At 38.5% G+C, this 22,933-nt stretch overlaps 1 protein-coding gene and 1 non-coding gene across 2 annotated transcripts; one reads left to right on the top strand and one right to left on the bottom strand.

Moving 5' to 3' along the window:
- Window positions 1-8,998: 8,998 nt before the first annotated feature.
- Window positions 8,999-20,779, bottom strand: LOC133235962 (placental prolactin-related protein 3). The gene is made up of 5 exons (XM_061397727.1): window positions 20,605-20,779; window positions 14,059-14,240; window positions 11,750-11,857; window positions 9,820-9,999; window positions 8,999-9,190 (listed from the first exon to the last, which is right to left on the bottom strand). Exons 1-5 carry the CDS (start codon window positions 20,774-20,776, stop codon window positions 8,999-9,001), a joined length of 834 nt encoding a protein of 277 aa, XP_061253711.1. The 5' UTR covers window positions 20,777-20,779.
- LOC133237120 (U6 spliceosomal RNA) lies at window positions 16,223-16,333 on the top strand. The gene has a single exon (XR_009733150.1). It is a non-coding gene; the product is annotated as a U6 spliceosomal RNA (small nuclear RNA).
- Window positions 20,780-22,933: the final 2,154 nt, after the last annotated feature.

Raw genomic sequence — 22,933 nt, forward strand, 5'->3', positions numbered from 1 at the left:
TTGTTTGATATATACATATTTAGGATTATTATGTATTCCTCCTGGATTGACTCTTTTTTCCTTATGCAATGTTCTTGTATTCCTTTGTCCTTAGATATTTTCTTTGCTCTAAAGTCTACTTTATCAAATATTAACAAAAGTTTTCATCCTTTTAATTTCCAAATATCCATGCCATTATTAAATTTCTCAGGCTTTCCTGGTAGCTCAGAAAATAAGGAATCCACTTGCCTTGTGAAGACCTGGATTCAATCCCTAGGTTGGGAAGATCTCTTGGAGGAGGATATGTGAATCCATATTCTTGCCTGGAGAATTCCATGGACAGAGGAACCTGGTGGGCTACAGTCCATAGGGTCCTAAAGAGTCAGGCACAGCCTGTCTACTAAAGCACCACCTGATGTTCCTTCACATGTATCCCTTGTGAGGAACAGCCCTACTCAGGCTGCCTTCTGACACTAGGTTGGAGGTCAGGAATGCTGGGCCTGGCTTGTCTTCTCTTAGGTGCTGCTGTGTTGCTCTTCCATTCTTCAGGCCCTAATCTAGTTCACCTTCTTCTTGCCAAATACACAAGGTCTCCTTTAGTGATCTCTTCTTACCAGAACAAACAGAGGAGTGAGCACAAAAAGATCAAGGTCATCTTGTCTGAACCAGAAGCCCAAAGTGTGTTTTATAACCTAGAGAAGAGATTTTATGAGGGGAAGGTGAGCAGAAAATTGGAAAGGAGTCCACAGAAGGCTGGAGATGAAAGTTATGAGTCCCTTTCTTTAGAAGTCATCAGAAGTGGAAAAAGTATTTTTTCTAAATTATACGTATATTCACCTCTGAGTGAGTACACTTTCTAGTTCAGCAAATGGTAAATCTTATGTATTTTTCCATTAATTTTCTTTACAATGCATTTATAGACATAAGGATATCCATACTACATTTTATTTATTTTTCTAGGCCATTTCTGTTCCATTCGGTTCAGTCGCTCAATCATGTCCGACTCTTTGCAGCCCCATGAATTGCACCACACTAGGCCTCCCTGTCCATCATCAAATCTTGGAGTCCACCAAAACCCATGTCCATTGAGTCAGTGATGTCATTCAACCATCTCATCCTCTATTGTCCCCTTCTCCTCCTGCCCTCAATTTCTCCCAGCATCACAGTCTTTTCAAATTAGTCAGGTCTTCGCATCAGGTGGCCAAAGTATTGGAGTTCAGCTTCAACATCAGTCCTTCCAATGAAGACCAAGGACTGATCTCCTTTAGGATGGACTGGTTGGATCTCCTTGAAGTCCAAGGGACTCTCAAGAGTCTGCTCCAACAGCAGAGTTCAAAAGCATCAATTCTTCAGTGCTCAGCTTTCTTTATAGTCCAACTCTCACATCCATACATGACCACTGGAAAAACCATAGCTTTGACTAGACGGACCTTCTAGACAAAGTAATCTTTCTGCTTTTTAATATGCAGTCTATGTTGGTCATAACTTTCCTTTCAAGCAGTTAGTGTCTTTTTTTTTTTTGGCTCAATCACCATCTGCAGTGATTTTGGAGCCCAGAAAAATAAAGTCAGCCACTGTTTCCACTGTTTCCCCATCTATTTACCATGAAGTGATGGGACCGGATGCCGTGATTTTAGTTTTCTGAATGTTGAGCTTTAAGCCAACTTTTTCACTAGGCAATTTTTTCAAGGCCATTACTCTCCTTTTATTATGATTTGAGATTTTAACCCTGAAAAAAAAATCTATTGTAGAGTTTAGATTATTTACCAGTAGATGAATTGATGGAAACAAAAGAACTTAAGATGATTACTTAATTGAGCTCAAAATTTATATATGCATCTGAAGAGAGTTATTCACATATACTTTTATTCTTGGGCCCTTGTGGTTTTCTGAGAACTTTGATTGAAGCTATACATAAAAGAAATTACATTATTATTATAGTTAAACAACTGATATAATTATGTGTGAACATTCAGAATCCATTAGTCCAGTGGCCATAGAAATGAGTGTCCTCATCCCCTGGGGAAGAAAATGTTACCATTTCCATTTCTATTTATTTTTATCTCACTGTCATTTAGTTTAATTTTGTGTATATTTTTAAAATGTCATAATATATTAGAATAGCAATGCATATATATTATTTTTACATAATATAATTAGGTCACTGACAGTGTGTTGAAAAATGGAAAATAAGTTGGAGATTAGTTCTTCAGGAAACAGAAAATTATCAAAATTTGCTGCATAAAATGTTGCTTAATTTGGGGAAGTTTACCAAAAATATTTTTATGAAACCATTTCAACTGAAGAGAGGCAGAATGTTCAGAACATCCATGTTTGCATGAGTTTGCATAGAGCCTCAGAGATGGAAACAATTTTGAAGTTGGGTAGAAGACCAAGAGACCTGCCTGGACAGGGGAAAACTTGAATCTTGAATGCAAGACAGCATGTTTGCTCCCCTCAGTGTGGTCTAAGTTGTTTTTCTTTAAATCACCTCCCTTGCTTCACCTTTATTCCCTAAGCCCCATCCTCTGCTTTACTAGTTCTTTTCCCAGGGTACAGATCACGTGTTAACATATCATATAATGTACTTGGATTCATGTTTATTGCAGATTATCTGTCTTTCCCCAGCTGGAATATCAGTTCCATGAGGATAAGTGTCTGCTTGCTTTATGTATTGACGTAAACAAAGCGCCTATAAGAGTTTCTGAGTCAAGGAGGAATTAAGTCAATAATAAATTGGTTAAATGACAAATAGCAGACTACTGGGCAGGCCTATAGGTTTAAAAATTTTGTGGTTTCGATTAGCTTTGTAAATAAGCTGATCTGCAGCTAATGTTACAAGGTTAAGTCGCGTTTCTGTTTCATCAGCATAAACATAACCTACCTTTGAAGATAAAGTTTTAGACTCAACATGATAGTTAAAATGCACATTTGAAAAAAATGTATACTAGTTGATTTGTTTTCTTCATCCAAAATAGAATTATATTCCTTTTCAAAACTTTTCCTTACATAGCTGTGTGTACATATATGTTTATATATATAAATAAAATTTCATCTAGTCAAATCTATGGTTTTTCTAGTAGTCATGTGTGGATGTGAAAGCTGGACCATAAGGAAACTGAGCACCAAGGAATTGATGCTTTTGAACTGCAGTGTTGGAAAATACTATTGAGAGTCCCCTGGACTGTAAGGAGATCAAACTGGTCAATATTAAAGGAAATCAGTCCTGAATATTCATTGAAAGGACTGATACTGAAGCTGAAGCTCCAAAAATTTTTCTACCTGATGCAAAGAACTGACTCATTGGAAAAGACCCTGATGCTGGGAAAGACAGATGGCAGGAGGAGAAGGAGATGACAGAGGATGAGATGGTTGGATGGCATCATCGACTCGATGGACATGAGTTTGAGCAAGCTCCAGGAGATGGTGGAGGACAAGGGAGCATGATGTCCATGGGGTCTCAAAGAATTGTATATGACTGAGAGACTGAACTTAACTGAAGATATGCGTATGTGTTATGTATATAACATAATGAATATATGATCATTATACATAGGTCACATTGACAAATATGCTATTTCAGTTTCAGATATCATTATAAATAGATAATATTGACATATAATGTTATTTTGGTTTCAGGTGTACAATATAAGTATTTGATATATATTGCAAAATGATCACCGCAATAAGTCTGGTGAACATCCATCACTAGAAATAGTTACAATTTTCTTCTTGTGATGAGAACTTTTATAATCTCTTAGCAGTGTTCAAATAGGCAGTAAGTATATTCCCTTTTTGACTTAGTGCAGTTAAATGAGATAAGTGGCTCTGAGTCTTAGAATCAAAGAATCATGTGGAAACAGTTGAGTTGAATCAAACTTCTCAGTGCCAACTCATATAGAACTTTCTTGAAAAATCCATCCTGATTAGGCCCACATGGCTCCCATCACACATGTTATGGTGTGCAGGCATAGATCGGTGTTTAAGGCTTATGGTATATTTTCCACTTGTCCATGCATTTCTTTCTCGACATCTTTCAGTGTTTCATCCGTCTCCTGTATTCACTATTCAAACAGGTTATAATTATGGCAAAACATGTCTAAGTAGCTAGACTCGCAATTGCTGCCCACTGGGCGTTTTGGAAAGAGGCTGGGAAGGAGTCCTTCCAGTTTTAGAGTTTTACGTTCAGGGGATTAGAAAGCTTTTCAGTTTGAAGAGCCCATCAATACAAATATATCTCAGGAGTGAACACTGTTTATTTATTTGATTAGTGATTAGCTGACCATCTGCTGAGAGTAAGGCAATGAAGGGTTAGTAAACAAGGGAGGATCCAGGCAAAAGGAATGAGAAACTCTTGGAGAAAGTGGACACATGATTAAGGAGACCATTACCTCTAGTTTGTTTGGGTTTTAGGTTTTGTTTAGGCTGGCTCTGTAAAGGTATGGGTTGTTTCCATTTGATTTCTATTCATCCTCTATGCTTTACAATTTATGTCTTATTTAAGTGTTGCAAGTGACTGGAGACTTACTGCTTCTTATCACTGGGTAGTTGTGCTTTGGTTCTGGTATTCCATAGGGTCTAGCAGAGGCTCCATAGAATATTTAGTTCTATAATTTGCTGCAGAACCTCAATTTTTTGATTTCTGGTACTAAGTTGATGAAATACGGGAAAATAGAGCTCAGATGCTTTTGGATAAAAACTTAATTTATTTCCTCCTTTCACTCTGACTTTTCAGTCATTTATTTACCCAACTAGCCCCATATTGCTGGATGCCTTTTTTGGCTCTTCTGTCTGCCTCATTCCTTGCATGTGGTCAAGGTCTATTTCATTTCCTGTATCTCTCACATCCTTTGTGTCTTTTCACATGGCAGAGCCCTCTTTGATTTTTAGTGTCATAATATTCCCAGCTCTTTCTGGTCTCTTTCTCTTTCTCTACCAGCCCCAGCAGCCACAACTCCTCTATCCACATTAAAGTTTCTCTTTTCTAATTCTGAACATTTTGCTCTCTTGGACTTAATGTTCTTGGTTTCCTGTTGCATTGTAGAATAAAGACAAACTCTCCAAATTGGCATATATGATTCTCCCTAATGCATAAAAATGCATACAAGTATTTCTCCATTCTAACCCTACAATAATATATACAGTATATCATGGGAGCTTAATCATGAGAGATACAACATGTATGGTAAAAAATGAACATTTCTTGTGTTTTTGTCAGAGTTGATTATTCACTGATACCTTTTAAGGCTATATGTAATAATATATCAGTTGCCTTGATCTAGGATGTCAGAGATCCTTACTTCATAAGATGATCCTAAATGAATTGACAGATATGCTGTTTTCCTATTTTTCCACATCAATATCCCATCAACCTTTCAAAACTCCATCATAAAGCAATCCCATTTATGTCACTCCTGTGACACATTCAGATGGTTCCTAGCTGTACTTCAATCCACTGTAGCCCCGTGGTGGCTTCACATCTTATTCTTCTTCATGCTACCATGCCATATAGCAGTTTGTGTGTTTATCACCCTCTCCTTCTCCACAAATTGAGGATCTGCTTCTGGAAAATAGAGACTTTTTTAAACCTCAGTTTAAGTCCTCACTGTATCCATGACATGTGACTTACTAATCTATAAGGTCAGTGAGCTTAAAGGTTCTTCATTTGTTTGTTTCCATTCTGTAACCACTGCTACTATTTTTGATATACCAGGGTCATTTCTTCAAATGTAATCTTACATGGAAATCTGTAAAAGAGGGGAAAATCAACGCTTTCTGGAAGGCAAGGGAGTGATTGTTAAATCCTGTCCAAATATACCTGCTTTGGCTTTTCCTGACTGACTCTATAGAATATCTATGGTTCTGTTCAATATTGTCTGAAATCTACAATGTTCACTTTATATGTCACAGTCAAGCAAGTACAGTGCTCTCAGTGGCACCACCTCTGTTCTTGATGTAAAGTCCAAAATTCATACTTGAAATAAATTTTATAAGAGACAAATACATGAAGATGTGTGTGGTCTATTGGGGAGTGTATGCTATGCTAAGTCACTTCAGTCGTGTCCAACTCTGTGCGACCCCATAGACGGCAGCCCACCAGGCTCCCCCATCCCTGGGATTCTCCAGGCAAGAACACTGGAGTGGGCTGCCATTTTCTTCTCCAATGCATGAAAGTGAAAAGTGAAAGTGAAGTCGCTCAGTCGTGTTCGACTCTTAGTGACCCCACGGATTGCAGCCTAACAGGCTCCTCCATCCATGGGATTTTCTAAGCAAGAGTACTGGAGTGGGGTGCCATTGCCTTCTCCAATTGGGGAGTGTATATTTCCCCAATTGCATTGTCCCCCTTATTGCCAAATTTTCACTCTAATAAACACCATCCTCTCTGCTGGAAATATCTAGACATCGAAGGAAAGAAAGTTAAGCAAGTAACACAATACAATTAGATGTTTTTGGCAGTAAATGACTTAGAAAATGCTTACAGGGTTTTTTCATGGTCTTTTATCTTTTGGAAGAAGAAAGTGAAAATACAAGAAAACTGACACTTTACATGCATGAAGGAGCCAAAGGAGGGATTGATAGATTGCTTTGGGTCAGAGTATTCTGTCATGTTCTGAAAGGTTTGGGTCATCCCAGGTAGAGGCAGGGGCAGGGCTCAGACAAGAATAACCCTGTCTATGATGGAAGATGTTGGTTTTGAGGACAGTGTTCCTGGTTTTGCTGGACACTGTTCCTGTTTTGCTCGACACCTTTGCTGGAAAGGTATCTTTGCCTAAAAGAAGATAATTGGGCTGGATTCTGTCCTAAAGAGTTGCCAGTCTTTGTTCATCTCTAGAACTATGGCCTATAGTAACAACAAAAGAATACTCCTAATATAAAGAACAATTTCAGAAAAAAGAGGAGCAAAGAGAAAATGGAAATAAAAGGGAATATGAGATATTTGCTCTTAGGATATTTTAAAAAGCATATATATTTGGGTGCTTGAAAATAAAGTATTCTAACATCTTTTCATCCTTCACTACCCAAGTCCTAGACACACTTTCCCTTTGCTGCTTTTCCTTCCTTCTGTCTTTCTCTTCCTTCTCTGTTATTCATCCCCCTTTCCCTTCTACCTTCTGATTTCCCATTTTCGGTTTTCCAGGAATTACTGCTAAACACCTAAAGATGCTGCAAAACCAGCCCAACAACATCACTGACTTCTTAGCAGAGCCAGTCAAGAGATTGGCCCTCATCCCAGGTTGTTTGGCGGCTGTTGAACAAGCTGAGCATCCCTAATCCAGTCACATTGCTCCAGTCTCAGTAGAAACTCAGTCTATTTGGAGGACTTTATAATTCAGGGACCTACTAGGGCATGTTTGTAATCCAAATAATTACTGAGAAGGATAGTACACTAAAAGGAAGAGAGAATGGTATCTCACTTCTCAGATAAATGTGTTTTTGAATCCAGTGTTCTGATCTACTGAGTGTCTATGTGACCAGTTGGACAATTGTCCAGAATCCACAGTGGTGGACAGATGCACACCAGTATCTCTGCCATTCAATTGTTTGGAGTGTTTATCATACATGGGGTTCCTGTGGGTCAGCTAGTAGGCAGCTGACTGTGGGCTGCTTAATTTTCTCCAGATGGTGCTTGCAGAGTGAGGGAAACAGGGAAGCTTTGGTGACTACTGCAGGTGGGGAGCTGTTGTTCCAGAATATTTCTCCTGATTAAAAAGGAAACTATGACATTGAGGATCCCCAAATTGTGAATGTCCTGGAAAATCACAAGGATACCCCACAAGGGAAACACTTGTCAGTCAGGGGGAATTTCTGATCAGTCCATTTGGACCAAGAGAAGGCTACAACAGCAGCATGTAAGTCAGTGATGTCAGAATTTTCCCATCTCGTTACCATCTACCTTGTTCCAACATGGCCCAAGGAATTAAGATCCAGAGAGGGAGAGAGAAGGGACCTTGCAGAAATGGGCACATCTGCACTTCCTGGTAGGTTCCCTGGGCCTCAGCAGGGGAGAGGGAGACATTGAATAGGCTGAATATGAGATGGAGCTGACACTTGACTGACCTGGACTTGTGAAACCCAGAGTGATAGAATGTATGGAATGGCTGCAAGGTGATGCAGGAAATGAGGATGCAGTGGAGTGTGGGTGACGACAGCCACTGGAGGAGGATGAGCCAGTTCACCTTTGTATCTGCTATGGTCTCAGCCTTGCATCCCCCAGAAATTTCATATGATGAAATCCTGATCCCCATTATTTTGGTAACCCTAGGTGGGGCCTTTGTGAGGTGATGGAGTTATAAGGATGGAGCCTCTTCAATGAGATGAGTGCTTTTACATATAAAAAATTCACAGAACTCCCGAGCCTTCCCTCCGTGTGAGGACACAGTAAGAAGTGTGTGACCATAAAGGACCCTGCATGACCACACTGTGGAAATCCATTTCCATTGTTTTTAAGCCTCTGCTTTTTGTTATAGCAACCCAGAAGGACTAAGACAGCATCCTAACAATCTTAACACAGTTCAGTAAACCTCATGCTATTTACACAAAAGTGCAAAGCACTTATCTTGTCTGGTGTAACACTGTGATAGTTGGCTGACAGTTTGTGGCTCCTTTCATAAAGAATCCTGAGAATTCAGTCTTCTTGGTAGCATGACCAGAACCACGAACAATTGTCTAATACCTTGATTCTAATAACTTGACCCAGAATAATTGGCTGTGATTCTTACACAATCTCTTAATGGTCTTCTTTGTAATGCCAGCTTCTGCTTTTTGTGACTAATTTTAATAGGAGCTTCATTCTCTCAATTGTCAGGGTCGATTTCCTTTTGATTTTCTATTAAATGAAGATAAGAAATGTTAAGGAATTGCCCTCTTAGATTTTGACACCTCTACAGAGTCTGTGTTTATTTTTTTAAGAGGAGACCCATTTCACAGAGCATGCATTAAAAAGCTATAAATTTCCAAGAAGCTTGCTGTGGGATATATCATCGTGACCACCTCAGAGCTGGATGGGATGGATGTGGATTTAGCACGTGTTGGTGATTCGGCATGCCAGGATCTCGGTGTACATGTCAAGTTTACGTGAATCCCTATACAGGCACATGAACAGCTTGTAAAATGCAGAATGACGCACATCTTCATCGTTGGACACCAGGGATGAGAGTCCTGACCAGTAAATGCGAGCCTTGAATATTGTCCGTATTACTGGATAAATAACCTGAATACCCAAAAAATAATGAGTTCTTATGTGTTTTATTAGTATTTGCATATCTTTTTCCTTATAATTATCAAATTAAGATTTGGAGAAGACATATGAATATAAAACACTCTAGATACGGATTTTGAACCCAGCCTATGAGAAAACTCTTAGGAATCTAAAATGTAGAAACATAACTCAAGATTAGTTTTAACTTTCTCTTTTCTTCCTTCCGACTCTCATCTTTTGATTTGAGGAGAACAGAAAAAGAAGACAAGTGGAACTTCAATAGCATATGTCCTGGGTTACTTTGAAGAAAATGCTGATCTTGGAAATTCTGTTCTCTAGTTCTCTTACTCTTGAAAATATTTCAACCACCTGTGCCAAGGAAGAGGCAAGCTTTTGGTGGAATTGTGTGCAATGCAGGGTAGGCTGCACATGTCAAAAACTGCAGTGAAATTCTTATTCCTTTACAGTAGAATCTATCACTATGAATGACTAGGCTCCTGCTTTATGTAGTAGCAGTCTAGAATATACAAGTCATGAACCTTTTTCTTACAAAAAGATATATTTCAAAACACCATGCGCATTACAGAGGTGACCTCTTTCATTCATGAACAAAGCAAGAAATACCTCTGCAGGATGCTCACCTGCCTGAATTGCCTCTCTATGAATGCTTGAAGTTCTTCTATTTTTCTCATGTTCTCTTTGGCACTTGATAGGATAGTATCTGAGACTTCTTTCATACTCTGCAGGTCCTTGACTAGAAGATACAGAGGTCTATGCCAGGAGTACAGTAACATGAGTATCCACTTACTAAGGTCTTCATTCTAAGCAACCAGAAGAAACAATCTGATTAAAATAAACATAATTCAGTGGTTTTGGTAACATGTGATCTTTGCTCAGAGCAGCTGACCTAAAAAACTCTTGGTTATTCCTATGTGCATGCAGAGATTTTTGAAGGTAGTAAAAGTTGCAAAAGTATAAAATGTAAGCTATTAGTTCACACTATGCTGAATTATTAAAAATCTAGGTTATTTTAGGAACTAATTCTTCTAATGCATTCTAATTTATGAAGAATTTTCTTTTTTCTTCTGAAATTCTACCACCACTCAGTGAGTTCTTTTATGTTTGTATATTTGCGTGAGAGAATCTAAGCATTTACGCAAGTCAGTATATGCCTGCAGTGCCTGACCCAGGAAAGAGGGATTCCACCTGTGCCCACATCATTGTCACCCAGCGATTCATTCATATTAATGAATCAGATGAGTCCTTCGTATTGATTTTTGATTGATAATTTGTTTCATGATATTAAAACAAAGAGACAAGGAAGAAGACATGACATTCCTAAACAGGCTTCTCTCCTCAGCTGATCCCACACCACCCGCCTGCTGACATCAGAAGAGTCTGTTTTGTTGACATGTGTCCGGGGAGAAAATGGCACAGCATTGTCTTTAGTAACAGCATCAGTGGGATTCACAGTGGAGGGTCCCCCCTAGTTCACCACTACTAGCAGAATTGAGCCTGAAAATCCCAGGGGCTGAAGATCTCTAGTTAATATGCCTGATTTCTTTACAGCCATGAACTGTTTTAGTGGTAAAGAACAGAGAACTGAGTAGGATTAAATATAGTAATGCACATAAAGTGCTGAGTAAAATGTATGGCCATGTAGTAACTCTCAATAATCTTTAAATTTAAGCTTATTGAACAATCCCTCCTCTTCCTCCTCTTTGACCTTTTTCCTTTACTTGATCACCCTCATTATTAATGAGTTTAACAGAGGAAAAGAATGCTGGTATCATTAAGAAAGTTGTAAAGAGAGAAGATAGTATTTTAAGGGGGGATGCATGTGAAAATATTTTAAATAATGTTAGGACAAAAGATAATGCAGGAAATCAGAAAGGAGAGATTATAATGGTGAAAATTTGGAGCTGCCATAAATGATTGAGGCTTGATATGTAAATTGTGTTGTCCTCAGAACAGAGGCAATCGTTGTGGCCATGAGAAGGAAAGCAATGTTTTATAGGCCATTGTGGGGGAGACTTACAAATTAAAAATAAAACGTGACAGAAGAGTCATTGAGAATGACGAATGAAGGAGGTGTCAGAGAAGTAGAAGCAGAATCAGGAGAGCCTTGAAAGGCAGATGTGGTGGCTTGGGTGATGCAGTATAGGACTCCCAAGTAGGAGTCACTAGTAACAGGGAGTACTCAAAACTGGGTGTGTTTCTTACATATTCATGAATTTTGCAATCTTATATTTTACACATGGAAATTCCCATTCATTTCCTGTTTTTGTACAGTATAATAGTTGCAATCCTGTGTCTGATGCATTGGTTGAACTAAAGTTGTCTACATGGACAATTTATGGATCTGTTATTTATGTTGCTACTACCGATTTTTAGTCATCCCTTGATTTTGCTCATGCTTCATCAACTGCATAATATAATTTCTCTTCAATTGCTTACAGTTCCTCCACCTTTTTCTGCATGTACAGTTACCATTCCCTCTAATATTATGAAGCCTGGTAAGCTATATACTTTCTCATTTGATCTGGTGAAAAACCCAGGTGAAAGACTCACGTTCATCCTTAGGGCTTTTTCTCTTTCTTGGGGAGTATGGAGGGAATTGGTATGGCAGCTTTTCGTGGCATTGATAGTGTATGGTTGGTTCTGGGCATATTTTTCATCCTGAAAGTGATCAGGCAATTAGTTAGGGCTGTTGGGCATTCGGTAGATGAAACCATTACCAGAATATTAACATGTTTAACAGCCTTGTAATTTTTTTTTTTTATGAGGGGAATCACAAAATTTGAAAATCATTCTTTTCATACTGTTTCTATACATTGTCTCTATAAAAATGATTTTACATCTAACTTTTATAAGTTCAACCTTTTCCCTTCTATTGCCTTCTCCAATTTTATTATCTTTTTTTTTTTTTTTTACTTTTTAGTATTTGAACCAAATATAGTACTTTTGTACCAATACTTGGTGCTTCCCAGATGACAGTAGTGGTAAAGAACATTCCTGCCAATGCAGAAGATATAAGAAGACTCAAGTTTGATCCCTAGGTGAGGAGCATCCCTTGCAAGAGGGCACAGCAGCCTACTCCAGTATTCTTGCCTGGCAAATCCCATGAACAGAGGAGCCTGTTGGGCTACAGTCAGTAGGGTTGCAAAGAGTTGGACACAACTGATGTGACTTAGAATGCACGCATGCACCTATATTTAACCATTTAATCTCTTGTTTACTGTGGGTTAGAGCCAATATATTTCCTTGCGAGGAGTTATAAATTATGACTCTGACTTATCTCTGATCCGCACACAAAAAGCTTAGTGTTCATCCCAGGTGCAGAATACAATGCTGTTTATGGTGACAAAATGGTACGGTGGAAAAACATGGCATAAAGTTATAGGAAATACTAAGCAATGGACTGAGAATAATAAGACTAGAGAAATCTAGCTAACACATTGATAGAGAAAAAGTAATCTTTAGCGAAAGTTATGAACATTTCAAGAGATTACTTGGAAGAGTTTTTAAAAAAATGGACAGTCAAAAATGGAGGATGAAAAAAACTAGTGAGTAAAAAGAACTACATGAATTTAATAGAAACCTTTAACACCGCCTTTTATTAGCTGTCTGCTCAACTGTGTGCTCCTTGATTGACCTAAAAGAATTAACATACAACTTTCAAATACTTTCCTCAGAAAGAGAATAATTGTTTCCAATTGTAAATTCCCTTTCTATTGCAGTTCTAAAGCTATTCACTGCAAATCTTAAAATAATAATTTGTAGCCTTAATAAAACTACCATTATTTGATTCTGTGACCGGGATTCAGCTTTGTTTAACATGTTTCATCTTTCCAGTTCACTGCAGAGCAGTTCTCATTTATTGGCTATTTACTCTGAGCCTGGAGAAGAAAGCCCAGAGAGACACTGAAGGACCAGAAAATCAACACGCTTCCTTTCCCCCAGTCCCACCTAAAAGTGCTTTGTGTCAGGTAGTATTGTGGGCTGAATGTATGTTCTTCAAGTTCATGTGTTAGACACCTAACTGCCAAAGTGCTGTGTTTTGAAAAGGGTTCCAACTTTTTGGGATCCCATGGACTGTAGCCCACCAGACTCCTCTGTCCATGGGATTTCTCAGGCAAGATTACTAGAGTGGCTTGCAGTTCCCTTCTCCAGGGAATCTTCCAGACCCAGGGATAGAACCAAGGTCTCTTACATTGAGGGCAGATTCTTTACCATCTGAGCCACCAGGGAAGCCCATTAATGTTAACTGAGCTCTTAGGGTGAAACACTGATCCAATAGGTTTAGTGTCTTCATGAAGCGAAACACCAGAGAATTACCTCTGTGTGTCTGTGTCTTTTCCTCTATCTCTCTTCCCCACCCCCCACCCTGTGTGAGGACGAACAGAGAATCCAGCATGGGAGGAAAGAGTTCTTACCAGAACCTCACCTTGCTGGCCCCCTGATCTGGGACTTCTAGCCCCCAGAATTGTGAGCAAATAAAATTCTGTTGTTTATTCCACTGAGTCTATTGTATTCTTTTATGGCATTCTTCGCTGACAAATACAAAAATCATTTATTTTAAAAATTTACAAAAGAAAATGAATGAAAGGAAATTGAAAAAGTTATTACATTTCTAAGGAATCATAGGGATTTCACAAAACTAGTCCTTTTTTCGATTTCCACATCTTATGAGCTGATGGCTTCTTTGACCTAGACACTGTGTTATTTGAATTTTGGCTGATGCAGCCTTCTTGTTGAAAGGACACTATAGCCCAACACTTATGCAAAGGGTCCATCTGGGAGGCTGGAGGGCTACACACCATGGGGTCGCAAGAGTCGGACATGACTTAGCAACTAAACCACCACCACACAGTCCTTACAAACTCATGGAACATTATGGTGGTATGGTTAACGATATCATGTGACAGCCTGGAGGCATTGAGAAACAGGTGTGTAAGGGATTCCAGGGGGATGTCAAACACGTCAGGACAGCAGGACGGGCATGAGTTGCCTTGGCACAGGAGCAGATTTGACATGACCATCAGCAGGAGCAGGCAGGAACCTGTTTAAATAAAAACATGAACCGTTCTGAGATGATCTAGTCACCTGAGTTTATCAAATCCATCCGGTGAAGGGAAGGCTTCTCTTTCCCTGTTGCTCTGAGCAGGAGTTGGTGCTATAGTAGCCGGGATGGGGAAGAAGGATCGCATTCTGTGTCAATTTAAATGGACGATAATATTTGCACAGATAGAGAGTTGGAGAAGTAGGTTACTCCCTGTAATTTTGTATTTCTCCCAGAAGTACTTCTGTGCTCTGCAAACATTTGGAACTTAATTCTGAGCCAGAGTGTTTAGGCCATTTTTTTAAGACTGTTTAGTGTTGGGACTCTGCAGACTCTGGCAACAAGGCCCTCTAGGAGTTTGTAATTTTTCACTCTACATTGACTAATGCTTGCATTTTAGACACTGAAATGACAAGAAAAGTCCAGTTGATCTGTGTGGTTTACCATCACACTGGGGTAAGAGTAAACACATGACTGACTGATCGCTACTTTTGAGTACAAAGAGAATACCAAGAGAAAAAGGATACTGTACCTTGGATCTGCTCACTCACCTTAGTAACCCCATGCATGTCTTTGATAATTTCCCAAAAGCTTTAAAACGTCTTAAAATTTGTGTTTCACAGGAACCCTGTGAGATAGACTTAATCTTCACTATGATCATCAAGTTCTGTTAATGAAGATGTGATGACTTGGAGAGGGCAAGTAATTTTCCCCAGGTCCCATTATTAGCAGATGCAGGTCACTGGGCACCAGTACACTCATCTGTTCACTTCCTGATGTCACATCACACATGCCTGTGGCCCTCGGTCTGCATGTGTGTAACCGGGACCACGTCAGGAGCTGTGATGACTCTGCTTAAAGAGAAAAATATTTTGTCTTTGACTGCAAAACAGCAGTGACCCTAGAACACTGGTTTTATCCACTTCTTCTGCTCTGTCTATAAAACACTCACTGTTACAGTCTTTGACAATTATCAGTGTGGGGGCCTGGTTCTCCTAGCTAGCCTTTCTTCTAGGCACCTTGACAGCTCTTCTACTTTTATTCATCTTTAATCCTCTCGTTACATTTGTTTCTTCGAGAAAGTAGCAAATAAATCTCCAAATGGTAATACAACAATATTACCTGGTCAGCATCCAGGACAACATCATCGACTCTGCGAACAAGGCCTGCCGTTTCCTGACTTTGACTCTTTAGGGACAAAATTTATCTGTCTGGTCGGGGGTACATCCTGACAACCCAAGGGGCTTAGTTTTTGAACCATCTCCAAGCATCTCCTCTTTGATAATAGAACTAGACTTCATGCTTCCATGATGTATGTAATATTTCAGAAATTATTCCTGGCCCTACCTTTGGCCAACAGAAGCATAAAATCATAGACTCTTGCAAGTGCGATTTTAATATTACTTTTCCTGTGTGTCCTTTGTATGCAAACAGAATTTAAGACTGAAATGAGCAAGAATTGAGATTGGACAAGAGAACTAATGAAATAGAGATTTTATCCTCCTGAATGAGATCTGAACATGATTCTTTTTCCAATTTACCAGAAGAGTGGTAATTTAATTAAGGATAACATATCAGCATTTATTAGGTTTTCTCTGCTCTTAGTTAGTTTAAAGGGGCATAGTATCTAAGACAAAATGGTTAGTTACAATTAGGTAATGAAAATAAAAGAGGAGATTCTCAAAGGAAGACATATAAGTTGGAGAAATTTGGAACTATATCTCTCATCAACTAAAGATCTTATTGTGACAGGCTAGGAGAATAATAGCTTGTATAACATAGATGTATTTGTGTGCATATATTTATGAGCATGTATACATGTGTTATGCATAAAAATATGTTTAATTCATTCATGGAACTTTGAACCTTAAAAAATTCAATTTTATAAGAGCTGGTAAATATAACAGAATACCCACATTCCTAATGTAATTGAGCATTTATTGGTAGATGACTATATATTTTATTCTATTAAAATGTTATTCATGTGTTTGCTTTGGTAGCACATATATTAAAAAATTGGAATAATACTGAAAAGATTAGCATGGTCCCTACCCAAGGATGACACACAAATTTGTGAAGCCTTCCATATTTTTCTGTAACAACTTTGAGGGATGGGATGGGAAGGACGGCAGGAAGGAGGTTAAAGAGCGAGGAGACATAGGTATACCTATGGCTGATTCATGATGTTTGCCGGAAAGCAGTACAGTATTGTAAAGCAATTCCCCTTCAATTAAACATCAATAAACTTAATTATTAAAACTGTTATTGGCGATCATATAACAGGTTCATATATCCATTGTATGACTAAAGACTATCTGACTGGAAACTGATGGTGTCAATTATCATTGGTTAGTGATTCATTAACTTTATAATTGAATGAGAAAAGTAAACTCACAAACACTACTGTCTGTGATTCAGTGTCATAGCAAGCTATAATCCTAGTCTGCGTTCGCTTTTAGGTGGTATAGCGCCCAAACTTTGAAACTGAGGCTGTTCCCAGAAGCGCACAGTCGTGAGTCCTGCCCAGGGTTTTTGTTCCTGATGCTGGAGGCTTCTGTTCGCTGGTCACTAAGGCCGAAAATTTCTCTGCTGAGCATTCTCTGGGTCTACGACGTGCACAAGTCTTTATATTTTGGTTTTCTAATTTCATTCTCTTATTCTTTTGATCAGACTACCAAGTCCCTTTACGATTTATTTTCAGACCCTTTTGTGCTTTGATCTTTCTGATACTCATTAGTGTATTTGCTTCCATGTCTATCTCTCTGAGTAGTTTTCAGCATCTACATAAACCCTACCCTATTCTCTTACCGTCTGAATGCTGGCGTTTAGCATCAGCATATTTTTATGAACTTCATTTTCCTTCTGGTGCAGTTTCTGGTACACAGCTTAAGCTGGTTGGCTCCCATCTGGCTTGTTCCTGTTTTCTCCAAAAAATTAGAGAACTCTGCTTTCTTTCTAGGCAGTACTGCCCCTTCTTTTGCTACCATTGCTAATTTTCCATGATATCACTTCCTGCCATATAAGCTTTGTCTTTCTCAATCTACTGTAACTAGAGTACCATGTGCCTCTATGTTGGTATTACTATTTTAAATAAATATCAACCTAGTATAGCACAGAATTAAAGGGAAGAAAATTACAGTAGTATTAGTAATAATACATTCCCCCAAATTATAATCAGTAATGCTCCCAGTTTTAAATGACTTTCTATGCATGTATAGTTGAGGTCCCGTAGTCATTTTTCCATACTAGGTGTTTCAATTTTGAAAAAGAATGTAGAAAACAATGGAGTGGAAAATTCTGAAAATCACCTTGGATTTTAGATGCCTCAAGATTAAGTATATAATTATTAGTTTTTATAATTAGTAGGGTATTCTTAGCACATATAACTCAGTGTCGGGTGATTGCTATTGAGTAAAGGATGTATACTGTGAACTGCAACCACCCAACAAGTGGTTGGAGATAAAGAATGCAATGCAAGGAAGAAACAGGCTTTTGTTCTGGAAGGAAAACCTTACAGGGTCTGTCATCTACAGTCTACTCTTCAGATTTTTCAAAACATTTACTCTTCCTTTGCTCATTTAATAATTTGGAGTGTTTTGATTTCTTTTCCTACTGAGTTGCATGAGTCTCTTATATATACTTGGATATGAAGCCCTTACCAAATATGTGATTTGCAATTTTTTTTTTCATTCCATAGGTTGTCATTTCATTTTACTGATGGCTTCTTTTACTATGCAGAAGGTTTTGAGTTTGATGTGGCCTCACTAGTTTATTTTTGCAGTTCTTGCCTTTGCTTTTGATGACTGTGTTGTTTGAGCTGCTTGTATTTTGGAAAGCAATCCTTTATCAATTGCTTTATTTGCTATTATCTTCTTCCATTCTTACCAAAACACACAGACTGGCTGAGTGGATACAAAAACAAGACCCATATATATGCTGTCTACAAGAGACCCACTTCAGTCCTAGAGACACATGCAAACTGAAAGTGAGAGGATGGAAAAAGATATTCCATGCAAATGGAGAAAAAAAGAAAGCCAGATTGGGAATTCTCATATCAGAAAAAATAGACCTTAAAATCAAAACAATTATAAGAGATAAAGAAGGACACTACCAAATGATCAAGGGACCAGTCCAAGAAAAAGACATAACAATTTTAACTATTTATGTACCCTACATAAGAGCACCTCAATACATAAGGTAAACACTAACTGACATTAAAAGGGAATTTGACAGTAACACAATAGTAGTGGGCATGTTGACACCACACCTATACCAGTGGACAGGTCAACAAAATATAAAAGTAATAAGGAAACATAAGCCTAAAAGTCAATGTTAGAGCAAACAGACCTAATTGATATCTTCAGCACATTCCATCCAAATGCAGAAGAATAGACTTTCTTCTCAAGTGCACACAGAACATTTTCCAAATCTTGGGTCACAGATCAAACCTCAGTAAATTTAAGGAAATTGAAATTATTTCAAGCATTTTCTCTGACTGCAACACTGTGAACTAGATATCGATAATAGAAAAAAATAAAATTAAAGAACACAAACACATGGTGATTAAACAAAAAATTTCTAAATAATGAACAGGTTACTGAAGAAATAAGGGAAATCAAAACATTCCTAGAAACAAAGAACAATGAAATATGATGATCTAAAACCTATAGGATGCAACAAAAGCAATTCTAAGACGGAAGTTTATAGTAATAGATATCCTCCCTCACGAAACACATAAATAGATAACCTAACTTTGCATATCTTTAACTCTTTTAAAATTTCTCTTATCAATGTCTTAAAGAATTTCTATAAAATTTTTCAACACCTTGCTTAAGGTTATTTCTAAGTGTTTTATCTTTTTTTGATGCAATAGTAAATGGGATTGTTTTATTTATTCCATTTTCTGATAGCTTGTTGTTGATATATAGGTAGGCAACTGAGTTTCATATATTGGAATATAGTAAACATAATGTATGCTACATCTTTAAAGAATAGACACTTTCCCATAAATAAGACATACAGATGATTTAGAGGTATATGACAAGCTGCTCAGCATCAGTAATAATCAAATGAAATGCGGCTCAAAAGCACAAGAGATATCACCTCATACCCCTTTGAAAGTCTAGTACCAAAAATGTAAGAAATGACAGATGTCATTGAGGATGTGGAGAAAAAGGAGTGCTTATGCACTGTTGGTAGGGATGGATACCGGTGCAACTCCCATGGAAACATACTGTGGAGGTTCCTCAAGAAATTTAAAAGAGAATAGTTGTGTGATCCCTTATCCCACTTCTGGATATATAGTCAAAGGAAATGAAATCATTGTCTCAAAGAGATATCTGTATTCCCATGTTCCTTGCAGCATTATTCACAGTAGCCTTGGTATAGAAACAACAATCTTTCAACAGGTGAATGGATTAAAACTATCTGATGTGACATATATAGGTAAATATTATTTAGCCATTAGAAAAAGAAAGAAATCCTTCCATTTGTGACAACATGGATGAAACTGGAGGGCATTACGCTAAGTGAACTAAGTCAGAGAAAGACAAATACCATATGATCTCAATTATAAGCAGTTAAAAAAAAAAAAAGATGGAACTCAGAGTAGAAAAATGTTTGCCAAAGACTGGAGGGTAGGACAAATAGGGAGAGATTTTTAAAGGTTACATATTTTCATGTGTAAAAAATTAATAAGGTCTGAGGATCTAAGTTTGAGCTTCATGATCTAATCATGAGATCTAATCATGAGATTGAACAAGCTCTGGGAGTTGGTTATGGACAGGGAAGCCTGTGCTGCCACAGTCCCTGGGGTCACAAAGAGTGGGACACCACTGAATGACTGACTGAACTGAAGAGAGTGGAACTTACCTGTGTTCTCCTCAAAAAGCAAAAGTTAAACATGTGTGATGGTAGCAATGTTACTTAATAGAAAGGGAAACTCGTTTCTAATACATGCCCAAATAGGGGTGGACAGGATGACGGAGGGGTAGGTGGAAGTGGGGTACACCTCTCTCCACTGATGCATCAAGAATGTCCAAAGATGCAGCAGTTCTCACAGAAGACCAGGTGAATCCTGGCAGGACTCCCTGACTACTGAGAAGGAACATCCGGATACACACAGAACTTGGTAGGAAAAGGAAAGAAGGGACAAGGAGGAAGGGGAAAGAAGGAGCAGAGCAAGTGGAACCAGCCTGCACCTGGGGGAGAGGGAGCTGAAGCGCAGGGGAGGGATCCCCGCGTCCATGGCCATCCACTGGGACTGGGGAGTCATTTGAAGCTGTTGGGGAGTGAACTCACTAATCTGTGACAGTCTGAATGGAGTGAGAACCACATAGACAAGCCATGCTGCAGCCTCTCATACCTCGGACAGGGTTGTAAGTCCACTGGTGTCCACGGAAGCTGGGAGCTGGAGCCATGGGGATTGCGGAATGATCCCAGGGTGAGGACTCCTGTTGACCGTGGGGAGTCAGCCAGATGGGATGGGATGGGATGGAAGAAATCTGTTGCATGGAATGCTTCTTAAGGAAAGCCATGAGGCCATAAAAGTAGGGTTCAACTGCCTGTGGATTAGAGCTATCTCTTTCTCCATGCTGGTACCTGCAGGTTGAGCAATAGAGAAAGACTTCAATGAGGGTGGTCCTTGAGTGCCTGATGCACTAAGCAATGGAGAACTTTGAATGTCTATATACCCGACTCTACCCTATTCTTTGTCTAAATTTTGGGTTTTAGCATCGTAATATTTTTATGAACTTAAATTTCTTCTGGTAGAGTTTCTGGTTTCCAAATTAAGCTAATTCCTCACAGCTGGCTCATTCTTGCTGTTTCAAGAAACTTTGACAACCTTCCTTCCTCTCAAGGCAATACTGCCCTTTCCTTTACTACCATTGCTGGCTTCCGATACTTTGACTTCTTGACTAATATATTCTATGTCTTTCTCTATTCACTATAAATTTAGTAGTATGTGTCCCTATGTTGCTATTAATATTTATAATTAATTATTATCCTGATGCAGTAGAGAACCAAAAGGACTACAGTTACAACAGTAGTAATAAATTGCCCCCAAATTATAAACCATTAATGCTCCCATTTGAAACTGATTTTATTTTTTTCACTTTTTTAAATTTATTTATTTTAATTGGAGGTTAGTTACTTTACAATATTGTATTGGTTTTGCCATACGTAAACATGAATCCACCATGGATGTACACGTGTTCCCAATCCTGAACCCCCCTCCCACCTCCCTCCCCATACCATCCCTCTGGGTCATCCCAGTGCACCAGCCCCAAGCATACTGTACCCTGCATCGAACCTGGACTGGCGATTCCTTTCTTATATGATATTATACATGTTACAATGCCATTCTTCCAAATCATCCCACAGTCTCCCTCTCCCACAAAGTCCAAAACACTGTTCTATACATCTGTATCTCTTTTGCTGTCTTGCATACAGGGTTATCGTTACCATCTTTCTAAATTCCATATATATGTGTTAGTATACTGTATTGGTGTTTTTCTTTCTGGCCTACTTCACCCTGTATCTATATATTATTGAGGTCTCTTAGCTAATTTTCCTTACTAGGTGGCTCAATTTTGAAATGAAACATAGAAAACAATGGAGTGGTAAACTTGGGAAATTACCTTCCTTTTGATATGCTTCATTAGTAAGGATGCAAATATTAGTTCCCCTCCCCCCATTGGGGCTGTTCTTAGTATATATTATAGCTCACTGTGGGATGATTGTTATTGACTGAAGAATGTACTCAGTGAACTGTAATTGTCAAACATTGAGTGGAAATGAAGAAAGTAATGCCAGGAAGGCACAGGCTTTTGTTGTTCTCGAAGGAAAACCTTGCTGTGTCTCTCATCTACAGTCTAATCTTCAGATTTAGTGAAACTGTTCCTTTTCTTATGCTCCATTAAAAATTTGGATTATTTGTGGTTTTTTGCCTTGAGATCTTTGGATATTAAGCCCTTATCAAATATATGATTTGAAAATATCTGCTGTCAATCTGTAAGTTGCCATTTGATTTTGCTGATTTCCTTTGTTTGGAGTCTGATGTGGTCCCACTTGTAGGTTTTGCCATTGTTGCCTTTGCTTTCGGTGTGAAACCCAAAAACTCATTGCAAAGACTGATGGCAAGAAGATTACCTCGATGTCTTCTTCTAGGGGTTTAATCGCTTAAAGTCTTTTGTTCAACTTTTTAATCCCTTTTTAGTTGATTTTTGTGTATGGTAAAAGACAGGGGCACAGATTCATTTTTTTCATAGGACTATCCAGTTTTCCCAGCGCCATTTTGAAAAGCTTGTCCTTTCCCCACTGGATATTCTTGGCTCCTTTTTCATAAGCTAACCGACAATATATGGGTGTGCGTTTCTTTCTAGCTTCTATGTTCTTCTCTGTTGAAATTAGAAGACGATTGCTTCTTGGCTGGAAAGCTCTGACAAACCTAGACAGTGTGTTAAAAGCAAAGACATCACTTTACCGATAGAGGTCTGTATAGTCAAGGCTGTGTTCTTTCCAGTAGTCATGTACACATGTAAGAGCTGGACAGGCAATAAAGAAGGCAGAGTGCTAAAGAAGTGATGTTTTTGAACTGTGGTGCTATGGAAGACTCTTGAGAGTCCCTGAGCACCAAGGAGATCAAACCAGTCAATTGTAAAGGAAATCAACCCCATTTACTCTTCAGAAGG

The sequence above is a fragment of the Bos javanicus genome, chromosome 23, assembly GCF_032452875.1.
Source record: "Bos javanicus breed banteng chromosome 23, ARS-OSU_banteng_1.0, whole genome shotgun sequence".
NCBI lineage: Eukaryota > Metazoa > Chordata > Mammalia > Artiodactyla > Bovidae > Bos > Bos javanicus.